The sequence below is a fragment of the Dipodomys spectabilis genome, unplaced genomic scaffold (genome assembly GCF_019054845.1).
Source record: "Dipodomys spectabilis isolate Male_0828 unplaced genomic scaffold, ASM1905484v1 ptg000140l, whole genome shotgun sequence".
Taxonomy (NCBI): Eukaryota; Metazoa; Chordata; class Mammalia; order Rodentia; family Heteromyidae; genus Dipodomys; species Dipodomys spectabilis.
The window spans coordinates 22743981-22756573 of record NW_024870817.1 but is presented as its reverse complement, the minus strand read 5'-3'; the positions used below and the strand labels follow the sequence as shown (position 1 = coordinate 22756573).

General features: G+C 38.9%; 1 protein-coding gene across 1 annotated transcript in view; it reads right to left on the bottom strand.

Annotated features, from left to right (window-relative positions):
* Positions 1-577: 577 nt before the first annotated feature.
* The window catches only part of Arsb (arylsulfatase B), a 172247-nt gene continuing 160231 nt past the window's right edge, over positions 578-12593 (bottom strand). Inside the window, exons 7-8 of the mRNA XM_042690838.1 lie at positions 3224-3346; positions 578-1436 (exon numbers count right to left, since the gene is read on the bottom strand). Coding sequence (XP_042546772.1) covers positions 1171-1436; positions 3224-3346 — 389 coding nt within the window. The 3' untranslated portion in view covers positions 578-1170. The remainder of the gene's footprint in view (positions 1437-3223; positions 3347-12593) is intronic.

Sequence of the window (12593 nt, the reverse complement as noted above, 5' to 3'; positions counted from 1 at the left end):
TAGTTTGTCACTCTTTGCAGCTAATCTGAACCAATTCCCATTAGCAGAATGTCAATGAGCCTGAGAAAGGGTTGCAGGTCAAACTGTACATCCTCTTTTCTCAAGCCCAGAATCCCAATATAAGCAACAAGACAGAGAATAAGAGAAATGTGAGTGGCTTTCCTCTACTTTACCAGACACTGGCCATGTCCTCCTTCAAATAGTCGCTTCCATCATTTCTGGACAAACTGTTCCTTTCCTGCTCAGAAACAGCAATGCAGCTCATAAAGTAATAGGCAATACAGCCAAAACTGTTGGCGAACTCCAAGCAACTTTGAAGGAATCTCCCTGAACAGATTTAACAGACTCACTTACCTCCCACTCATCCTCTTGCTGTTCCCCAGGGACCACAAAATGACTCAACCACCTTTTCTGGATAGCTCTGAGAGGTATTCCATAGCTCAGGGTACTCACAATGGACAGGAAAGTAGCCTTCTAAGGCCAGGACATTGGACTCAAAAGGTATGGCAGGAATTAGTCACTGGAGAACTGCAGATGACAGGAAGTCTAAATCGAATGCGAAATGGCTGGGGAAGTGTAGGATAAAAACATTTCTTTATTGTAGACACCAAAACCAAGGTGTAGACACATTTCCATGTTGACCTTAATGAAATGGGCCTTACAATGCCATGATGTGCAGGGGGAGATGAGGGGTCATTAACTTGAAATGCCTGAACATGATCTCTCACAGATAGGAAGAGCCCCTGGCCAACAGAGCCATGAACAACTGTCTGCTCCATTTGTTACAATAAATGTGAGTCATTCCAATAAAACTGGTTAATGGTAGTGGGAAATCTAAAGTGTAACCTGTGAGGCAAAAAGAGCCAGCTGTTCCAGCTTCCAGGACTCAATGGGAACTTTCTATGTCAAGTTCCCAGCTGTCCCGCAGCTTATGAAGCAGCAATGAACCCGGCTGCCCTAGCCCCCCAGACACAAACTTCAGCCAACAGTAGAGCCTTCCAGATTTTATTGGCTTCTGAAATACACTAGAAGTTGAGGTCAGACTTCTTGGTATGATTTGGGAGCTTAAAAAGGACCAGGTGAATCCAGGGAGGAGAATAAAGGAGATGAGAAGCAACAAGAGTCAAGGCCTAAGTGGAGCTTTACAACTTCCCCCAAATCTAACCTCAGCTACATCCAAGGGCCCCACACACCCGTGTCCTTGGGATCACAGCGGAGGTCCTGCGGAGGGAAGTATGCAGGCACTGAGTGTTGCTGGTAGTACTGCAGGCGAGAAAGGAGCTTCTTAACGATGTGGGGATTTTCTCTGGACAGGTCGTGTCTTTCTTCTGGGTCCCGATCAATATCAAAAAGCCAGAGGGTCTTGTTTGGTGGATCCAATGAAGCTATCTCAAAATTATTAGATTGAGATGGTGGGGGGAACCAGGAACCACAGCCTGGTTAAAACAAAAAAACAAAAAACAAAAAAAACCCAGAGGTGTTTATTGTGGAAGACAAGCATTAGAGCAGGTTCTAATTTCAGGGAGTGTCTAGGGACAAAGCTGTGCAGGCTCGTGGATGTAGACACGTAAAAAAGGATGTGATTCTTGGTGCCATCTCTAGACTTGTCCCAGACTCTGGCTTCCAGTGCTTTAAAAAGCATGTCTTAGGGCTGGGAAGGTGGCTCAGTGGGAGAGTTACATGCTTGAGGCCCTGCATTCGATTCCTCAGCACCACATAAGCAGAAAAAGCTGGAAGTGGCACTGTGGCTCAAGTGGTAGAGTGCTAGTTTTGAGTTGAAGAGCTGAGGAACAGCACCCAGGCCCGGAGTTCAGGCTCCACAACCACCACCACCAACAACAAAAGACATGTCTTACTGGTTTACAACCAGGGACATCTAGAATATGTGTGTACATATTGTGTCTGAGGGAATATTTTCAATTGTCACAAGGAATGGGGTGACCATATGCTAATATTTAGTAGGCATAGACTCCTGGTGTAAAATGTCTTGCATCACTTCAAATGATGAAAAATTGTTATGCTGTAAATGCCAAGAATACTCCATACGAAGCAATGCTAAATTATATGCAGCCTTAATCATCATACCTGCTATTGACAAAAGTTTTGAAAAGATGTCCTTTTGCAGGGCCAGACTTGAAATTAATATGAGGAAGTAAACCGAAAAAAAAGCAGACCAGCTCTGCTCTCACTACACCTCTTTTTCAATTTACAAGATTAGGAGATATAGAAGGGGATATCGGATACCAAGTCCTGAACCCAAACCCATCAGAGAAAGATCAAGACTTGCAAAATCATTGTTATTACCCAGCTCAAAAATATAAAAACTACAGATAAGAATAGTCATTTTTAGTCTCTAAATTCCCATTTCTTAATGGGAACAGTAAATGTTTCTCCTCCATTTCTCCTTATTTAACCGTGGTTTACAAAAATAAATCCTTGCTAAAGCTTTAGGGAGAGGAAGAGGGAGAGACAGGAGGAGGGAGAGAAACGGAGAGGAGAGAGAGAGAGAGAGAGAGAGAGAGAGAGAGAGAGATCTTTCTGAGATAATATAATCAGAGAAGTAGCCTCCTTCTCCAGTTGAAAGTTTATCACCCAGGCATTCTTGGTTAGCTAGATGTGCTGTACTTGACAGCAATACATACTTGAAACCAGCATTTTCTCACAAAGTATTTGAGTGACATTTTTTCTTTTCACTTTACTATAGTAGTTAGTTTGCCCCTCCCGATTATTTTGGGATCAAGACCACTGGTGAAATAATTTCTCATTACTTCCTTATTCAAATGCCCTAGAAATATATTTTTCCAAAGGCAGTCATTTTGGTAGAGCCTTTCCTTGATGTTCTGGTGGGAAAGCCTACTTGGGCCATGACAATAATGGAAACAGTATCATCAGGAACAGGCTGTCTTAAGGGTAGGATAAGAAATCCCTGAATAGAGTTGTCTTCTATTGACACACATCTGGTCATAAATCATAACATGCTTGCAGGGCTAGTTACCACTTCAGGTGTCTGAGCAATATGATAGGAGGATGAAGCTTAAGAGCCTTGTGGAACCAGGTATGAGGCAGGAATGGTTAGAAAAAGAAGGTTAAGGTCTTCCCTTTCCATTTAAAAAGTGGTCAAGAGGATAAAGTTCCAAGAGTGCAGACTAGAGATAGCACCCAGAGGACTCAGCCCTTCCCCATCTACTGCAGGAAGTAATGCTGGCTAAGCTAAGTCTTCTACCTGGGGAGCCTGTGAGGAGTTTCCAGTTTCTGTGTCTAATTGCAGCATGGACAGATGAGTTAAAGGCTGAATACTCCAGAAGAGAAGAGTTGTCCTTGGCTGGAGCCAGGCTGTTGCCAGGACCTGGGAAGAAAAAGTTTGCAAGAGTTAGATTGCTATTATTGGACTGTGCCATTATAAATCAGCATTTTATATCATTCTTGCAGAACAGTAGCTTCTATTCAACATTGGCATGCAAATGTGTGCTGCCACAGAAATGAATCTTTTATTAAATATAAGCAGAAAGCTATAGTTACATGAAATGTCAGTCATAAACCACCACAAATATAAAGAAAATCCCAAAGAGATTAGAATACTAATTCATCCCTAAAATTGCTGTGTTCTGCCAATGTACAGATGGCTATACGCAGAACAGTGTTCTGTTACAGCAGTGACAATCGTTGTGGTTTCTGTGAGGGTAGGTGATTTTTTCCTTCTTAAATGTATACATTAAATGTGTTCTGTGTCTAGTTATAACTATGTAAAAGTATAAAAATTATAAAATGCTCATTTTATTTTATTTTTTGAGGTATTGGGGATTGAAATCAGGCCCTTACCACTTTTTAAAAATTTATTGTAAAGATGCTGTACAGAGGAGTTACAGTTACATGAATGAGGCAATGGGTACATATCTTGTCAAGCATTGTTACCCCTTCCCTTGTTCTCCCACTATCCCTTCCCTCCCCAACCTTCCCCCCCTCCCCCTGCCCTACCCAAGTTGTAAAGTTGAATTCCAATATACTGTCTTGTGGGTATCATCTTTGCAATGGGTCATCCTGTGTCCTTGTTTCAGCATTTTGTTAGTCCCCTTCCCCTCCCCATATTAGACAAATGTATATACAAGATTCTGGGTATCAAAATCAAGTACAGCGACAGCAAGGAATATACCATAGGGGGAAGAACATATAAAGGAAACAAAAAAAATTACATAGTACATTTAAAATAACAACAAAAACAAGGAAAGGCCTCTTGTGTCCCTATCTTGGGGTTCATATGTACATAGCTTTTGAGCCTTTTCTGCTCATCTGCTAAAATTATTCTAGACGTATACTAGTTATTGCAAATGAGGGAAATCATGGGACCTATATTTCTTTGGGTCTGGCTTACTTCACTTAATATAATTTTTTCCAAGTCTTTCCATTCCCTAAAAAATGGGGTGGTGTCATTCTTTCTGATGGAAGCATAGAATTCATATATATATATATATATATATATACATATATATATATATATATATATATATATATATCTCACAATTTCTTGATTCATTCATCTACTGAGGGGCATCTGGGTTGGTTCCATATCTTAGCTATGGTGAATAACACTGAGATAAACATAGTTGTGCTGGTAGCTTTAGTATGGCCCTCTTTGTGATCATTTGGGTAAATGCCCAGAAGTGGGATTGCTGGATCATAGGGGAGCACTATGTGGAGTCTTTTGAGGAATCTCCATACTGCTTTCCAGAGTGGTTGAACAAGTTTACATTCGCAACCAACCAGGCAGTAGGATTCCCTTTTGGCCACATCCCCTCCAGCATCTGCTGTTATTAGATTTCTTGATTATAGCCATTCTAACTGGGGTGAGATGGAATCTCAATCTTGTTTTGATGTGCATTTCTTTTATGGTCAGACAAGTTAAACATTTCTTTATATGTCTATTGGCCATTCTTATTTCTTCTTTAGAGAAGTCTTTCTTTAAGTCTTCATCCTGGTTGTTAATGGGGCAGTTGTTTCTTTGAGGATATTTTTGGAGGATTTAATATTTTGAGTTCCAGGTATATTTTAGATATGAGACCCTTGTCCATTGTATGGCTACTGGGCTTTCTTATTAGCTATGTCCTTTGCTATGCAGAAGCACTGCAGTTTCATGCAATCCCATTTGTCCAGCCTTTCTTTGATTTGTTGTGGTTCTAGGTCTTTATTAAGAAAATTTCAGCCTGTGCCAGGGAGCCCTAGGGTTTCTTCTATTCCTTCCTGTAATGTTTTCATGGTGTCTGCTTTGACTCTGAGGTCTTTGATCCATTTGGAATTGATTCTGGGTGATATATAAGGATTTAGCTTTAGTTTTCTACAGGTGTTTAAACAATTTTGCCAGCACCATTTACTGAAAAGGCTGTCTTTCTTCCATTCTATTTTTTTGGCTCCCTTATCAAAGATTAGGTGGGTATAGGTCTGTGAGTTCATTTCTGGGTCTTCAGTTCTATTCCATTGGTCCTGAGGTCTGTTCTTGTGGCAGTACCACGTTGTTTTGATTACTATGGCTTTGTAGTAGAGTTTGAAATTTGGTATTGATATTCCTCCAGCACTGTTCTTTCTGCTAAGGATTGTTTTTGCTATTTGGGGTCTTTTATTGTTCCATATGAATTTTTGGGTTGCTTCTTCTATTTCATTGAAGAATGAGGTTGGGATATTGATGGGTATCACATTGAATTTGTAGATAGCCTTGGGAAGTATTGCCATTTTCATGATGTTAATCCTCCAAATCAGGAGCGTGGGAGGTTTTTCTATTTCCTTAGTTTTGCTTTGATTTCCTCTTTCAAGTTTCTAAAGTTTTCATCTTAGAGATTTTTCACTTCTTTAGTTAACTCCTAGGTATTTTATTTTTTGTGGGGCTATTACAAAAGGAGTTGCTTTCCTGATTTCAGCTGCATTCTTCTCACTATTGGCATACAGGAAAGCCATTGATTTTTGATATTCCCTGCTACTTTGCCAAAATTTTGGACCAGCTCAAGTAACTTGGGAGTGGAGTCCATGGGGGTGCTTTAAATACAACATCATGTCATCTGCAAAGAGGGAGTTTTACTTCATCTTTCCCTATTTGGATCCCCTTTATGTTTGCTGTAGCTAGGCATTCTAATACTAAATTGAAGAGGAGTAGAGAGAGTGGACATCCTTGTCTTGTTCCTGAGTTTAGAGGAAATGGCTTTAGCTTTTTTTTTTTTTTTTTTTTTTTTGGGTCCAGTTGTGGGGCCTGAACTCTGGGCCTGGACGCTGTCCCTCAGCTCTTCAGCTCAAGGCTAGCGCTCTACCACTTGAGCCACAGCACCACTTCCGGCTTTTTTCATTTTGCTTATGTGGTGCTGAGGAATCGAACCCAGGGCCTCAGGCATGCAAGGCAAGCGCTCTACCACTGAGCCATCTTCCCAGCCCTGGCTTTAGCTTTTTGCCATTAAGTATAATGCTAGGCCTCAGCACTTTTGAGGCAGGTACTCTACCACTCAGACTGTGCCTCCAGTCCCTAAAATGTTTATTTTAATGCTCTATCTCAAGCTGTAGAGTTTAAACATGCTATGAAAAAAAGTGCATATGCTTATTTTAAACTACACTTAGGAAATCTAAGGGTAAGTGAACACTTAGTTGACTGTTGAGACAGAATAACTGTGGGTATAAGGATAAATTTTAAATTGCTCATGTGTACTGGGGTTTGAACTCAGGGCCTTATGCTTTCTAAGTATGTGTTCTTCCATTTGTGCCAAATCTTCGGCCAAAAGAATAAATTATGCATATAATTTATTGATTGGAAACATGGATTATATTAATTTATCAGTTTGAGGTTTTAATACTAATGGTCATTAAATTGTTAGGGGAATATTTACTAATACCTACCCGCTCTTGAGTATGGTACCTACCCATCAAGAGGCAAGGGCCAGAAACATTGACACAAAAATCTTGCTTTGTTGTTGATAAACTCATTTGGAGAGATTTAGATTGATAATTGATAATTACTATCAATGGACGATAATTGACTCTTGACTTGGAAAAACTTATTGCTTCTACCAACAGCTAAGGGTCTCCATCAGAGTTCACAGTGCAGATGAGACATACACTGGCTCCAAATTTAGATCCATGTTCCTTCTTTGGGAAACTCCCTTCGTTGCCCACCTTAGGAATACATTTGACACAGTAGAGCTCTCCTCTATATGAATGCAAATATGGAAGCTCCTCTACCTCATGCTTACCTGTGCCTATTTAAAAGCCTCAATTTCTACTTAATAATGTTTATTCTGTTTTAAGTTAAATTTTCTCTGTTAACTTTTCAAAGATAGTCTTGGCAGTCATCGGAGAGTACTTAAAAGGATTGCTGAAATATCAACCCAATAACAAATGTCCATAGTGTGTGGTACCTCTGTATAGGTACAGACTCTTGCACCGTGGCAAACCTAAGCCAAGATGTTCCTTTTATAGGAGACTGAGAAGCTGGGCATAGAAGTATGTACCTGTAGTCCCAGCTGCTAGGAAGGCTAAGGCAGGTGATTTGATTTGCTTGAGCCTCAGAAGTTCAAGACCACCTTGAGAAACAGACTGTCTCAGAAAAAGATGCTGAGGTGCTAATGTGTTTGCCAAAGCAGGATTTCAGTGCTTGCTCCATGCAGAAAGCACAGTTGGGGTGAAAAAGAGACTGGTTGTCAGTCTTGGAAAGCAATCCTGAGGAGACATGTGGAGACCAATCTAATAAACATCAGCAGTTTCAGCCTTAAATATCACACACCAAGAGGAAAACCTTTTGACCTCTTGCTTCTTTGCTTGTGGATATTTTGGCTCCAACAAGGTAAGTAGGGATGTCTATCATAGGAAGCAAGCTCTTAAAACACAGATGGTGGTAAAACTGTGAACCCTTGTATCTTACTCCTTACAAGTTTGTATAAAGGCCATGCTTTCATACCAAAGAATGTGAAATAAAACAAACATGTTTTGTGAACATAAGCCAAAGAAGGAAGCAGCTATCTCAGCCTTACTTATGTTTATGTATATATCTTTTCCTTAAAACAAACAGGATCATAAAACACCCAAACAATAAATAAGTTTAAGACTAAACAATGAAAGATACTATTATCTCAACTTCAATTTTTTTAAAGAATTTTAGAAAATAACAGGGAATAATATAACTTAACACCTTGTAAGACATCATCTACAATAAACAGGGGTTCTATTTTTCCATATTTACATTGATTTTAACAAAATAAATTGGACAACAAAGTCTCCTTTTTTGCCCTCTTGATTCAATCCTTGTATCTACTCACCAGCAGCCGCCACTGTCATGTCGCGTACCCTTAGCTATTTGAAAATGCAGGAGCATGTGTATGTGAAAAGGAGTATATGTAGTACTGCTTTATACTTTTAGAAGGAACGTATGTGTGTTGTGTTCTGCAACACATGTGCATACTCTGCAACTTGCCTTGTCATTGGCTGTTGTATTTAGAACGTTGTTATTATGTATGCATATATATTTTCCTCCTAACTATTCAGTAATACTATATACTAATTGACCCTCCTATTGTTACTGTCTCCATTTATTCAGATCTTATACCTAATATTTTCAGACTTAAAAACTGGTATCTAGAGTTTTTAGACAGAAGCTTAATATTTTAAAAACATTCAAACAACAAGAACCAGGGGATGCTTTAAAACTACTTAAAATATCAGCCATGAAAAAAATGCACATATCACAAGTATTCACCTTGATAAACAGTGATTGTTTCCTATAAACAAAAGCCCAATCAAGAAGCAGAAAATTGCTAGGACTTCAGGACCCTGAGCATGGCCCAAAGGTATTCCCTTCTCTCTCAAAGTATCTGCTATCCCAATTTTGAACAGCAGAGATACTTTTGATCTTTGTGTAGTATTTATTCTGACTGGCTCCTTTTGAACACACAATGCTTATGGGACTCATCTACATTGTTGGGACTGGCCTATTTCTAGAACTTCATTTTCATCCCTAGATAGTATTCTGTTGATAAAAATTACACCCTCTCCCTTACATTTATATTTAAAATCTGCCTGGAATTGAGCTTTGTCCATAAAGTGATTTATTTTATAATAGGGCTTTAATTGACCAAACACAATTGATTGTAAAGTCGGTCCCTTTATCTGTGGTGATACCTGTGCCAAATGCCTATTTCCCCAGTAAGTCAGTCTTACGATCACTACTGTCCCATAGAACTTTCTGTAACATGGAAATGTTCAGCAGCTTGCTGCCTGATGTTGACACTAGCTAACATGGCCCTTGAGCATCTGAAGTGTGGCTGGTATAGCTGAGGCACTAAAGTTTTGATTCAATTTTCATTTGGTTTTAATTTTCATGTGCACCTGGTGGCTACTAACATTTGGTGGCACACCTCGGGAGTTTGCATCTCATCACTATGGGCTTTTATCTACCCCTGTGCTGACAACAGTCTGTCTTGTTTACTGATCTGCTGGCATATGTTCCCTAAGTCTGCTGTTGTTTGAGATTTATCTGATCATCTTTGAAGTTTTGCATTTTTAATATAAATTTTAGGAGTAGCTTCTCAAATTTCACACTATATCTCTGGGACTTTAATAATCAAACTGAGGTATTGGAGTCTTAAAAACATTGAGATTTATAATTAATGAGTCTGGTAGATCCAACATTTTATTTCAGTTTTGAGGGTATTTTTAAAAATAGTTTTATGTTTTTCTGTATTATACATCTTTTGTGGGGATATGCATAGTTGATCAATGTTTATGATACTTCTGCAAATAATATTCAAAAATATATTTCATATTCTGCATGTTCACTGCTAGCATATAAAAATGAGCTGGCTGTGTGTGTGTGTGCGTGTGTGTGTGTGTGTGTGTGTGTGCGCGCGCGTGCGCGTGCGCCACTACTGAACTCAATACATGGCCACTGTCTCTTAGCTTTTTCACTCAAGGCTTGTATTCCGCCATTTGAGCCATACCTCCACTTCTAGGTTTGTGGTGGTTAACTGGACATAAGAATCTCATGGACTGGTGGGAATGTAAACTTGTTCAACCACTTTGGAAAGCAGTATGGAGGTTCCTCAAAAGACTCCACATAGAGCTCCCCAACGACCCAGCAATCCCACTTTTGGGCATTTACCCAAATGATCACAAACAAGGCCACACTAAAGCTACCAGCACAACTATGTTTATTGCAGCATTATTTACCATAGCTAAGACATGGAACCAACCCAGATGCCCCTCAGTAGATGAATGGATCAAGAAGATGTGGTATATATACACAATGGAATTCTATGCCTCCATCAGAAAGAATGACATTTCCCCATTTGTTAGGAAATGGAAAGGCTTGGAAAAAATTATATTAAGTGAAGTAAGCCAGGCCCAAAGAAACATAGGTCCCATGGTTTCCCTTATTTGCAATATCTAGTATAGGTATGAGTCAAGCGGAAAAAGTCAGATAATGTGATGCTAGGAAAACAAAACCTCAAATATGTATTTTAATGTTTTTGTTTCATTCATGCATGTGTTTCTAACGCATTTATAAGATTATTTCTTTGTTGCTTTGTATGTCCCTCCCCCACAGTGTAACCCCCGCTTTCACTATATTTGATGTCAGTATAACATGTGGAGGAGATGGGGACAAACAAGTCGTTTAAGGATTCAGGTGGACCTGTTGCAACAATGAGAAGTACAAAATGTCATGTCAAAACCAGCTTTACAATGTCGGTGGGGGGGGGGGAGGGGGGGTATGATTGGTTGGGAGGGAGGGGGGAGGCTGGGAAGGGAGGTGAAGGGTAAACAAAGGAGGAGGCTGCAATGCTTGGTAAGAAATGTATGCATTATCCTGCCCATGTAATTGTAACCCCTCTGTACAGTATGTTCTCAAATAAAATAAAATAAAATTTAAAAAAAAAAAAAAAAAAAAGAATCTCATGGACTTCCCTATCTGGGCTGGCTTTGAACTGTTATTAATAGACCTCAGCCTCCTGAGTAGCCAGAATTGCAGATGTGAACCATTGGCACCCAGCTGAAATTGGCTTTTTAAAAAACATTGACCTTGTATCTAGTAACTCTGTGACTGGCATTTGTATATTTTCTTTGGACAATGCCTATCCAGGTCCTTTCCCCTTTTTCAAGAACTTAAAAAATTATGATTGACATATATCTAAAATGTAAAATTTGATGTTTTAATAAATATATTTTATGAAATAATTTCCTCAACCTAATAACCTATTTATTACTTCACATATTTAACTTTTGTGTGAGAATACTTAAGAACCACTCTTTTAGTAAAGTTCAAGTGTACAATATAATATAATTAACTCTAATCACTATCAGATCACCAGAATGTCCACTTACTACTAAAAGTTTATATCTTTGATTACCTTCATTCCTTGCACCTCTTACCAGCAAGTGAAAGCCACTGTTCTATTTTGTATTTTTCTGAGTTCTACATACAAGAAATCATGCAGAATTTGTAATTCTGCAACTGGCTTATTTCACTTAGAACAATATCTTCTAGGTTTTTCTATCTCATCATAAATCCTTAGTACGTTTCTGATTGAGTTGTCTCTATCATTTGGTTGTAAGAAATCTTTATACATTCTAGATACAAGTCCTTTATCAGATGCAAACAATCCCTTTCTGTGATTGTCCCTTTAATTTCTTGTTGGTGTCCTTTGACACCGACAAGATTTTTTTTTATGGTTGTGAACTCAGGGCCTTGTGCTTGTTAGGCATTCTACCACTTCAGCCATGACCTAACCCTTAAAAAGTTAATTTTAATAAATTTCTACTTTGTTATTGTTATTTTTGGCGAGATATCTAAGAAACCACTGGCTTATCTAAGACCACAAAGACTTACATCTAGGCTTTCTTTTAAGAATTTATAGTTTTAGCTCTTAGGTTAGGTCTTTGATCCATTTTAAATTATTTTTATGGATGGTGGGAGACAAGAGAGAAACTTCATTCTTTTGTTTGTGGGTTTCCAGGTGTCCCAGCATTATTTGTTGAGGAAACTATTGTTTGATTATTTTGGATCTTTGTCAAATACTGACTATAAATGGAAGACTTATTTCTATTCTACTGACCGGTGTGTCTATTTTTACTCCAGAATGACACTATTTTGATTACTGTGCTTAGGAGCATTTGTTGTTGTTGTTGTTTGCTTGATTTGGTGATACCGGGGTTTTGAACTGAGGGCCTTCTGCTTGCTAGATAGGCTCTGTAATACTGAGTCACTCTTTCACCAGAAATAATTTTTGAAATAAAAAAGTTCAGGCATGTCTGCCTCTTCCAGGCATGGTGGTCCACATCTATAATTCCAGCTACTGGTTAGGTGAAGGCAAAGGATCTTGCATTTGAGTCCAGCTATTTAAAATTAACAAGAACTTATTTCAAGAACAAAATGAAAGCAAAAGAAATAGAGATGTGGGCTCAAGTAGTAGAGCAATACCCTAGCAATAGTGAGCCTTTTGGTTCTGATCCTTGGTACCAGTACCATCACTACCATTTATTTCCTTGATAATCTAGGTGTCTTATTTTCCTTTCTTTGCCTAGTTGCAATGCTTAGAATCTCTAATATATTCTGGCACAAATGGTGAGAATAGACA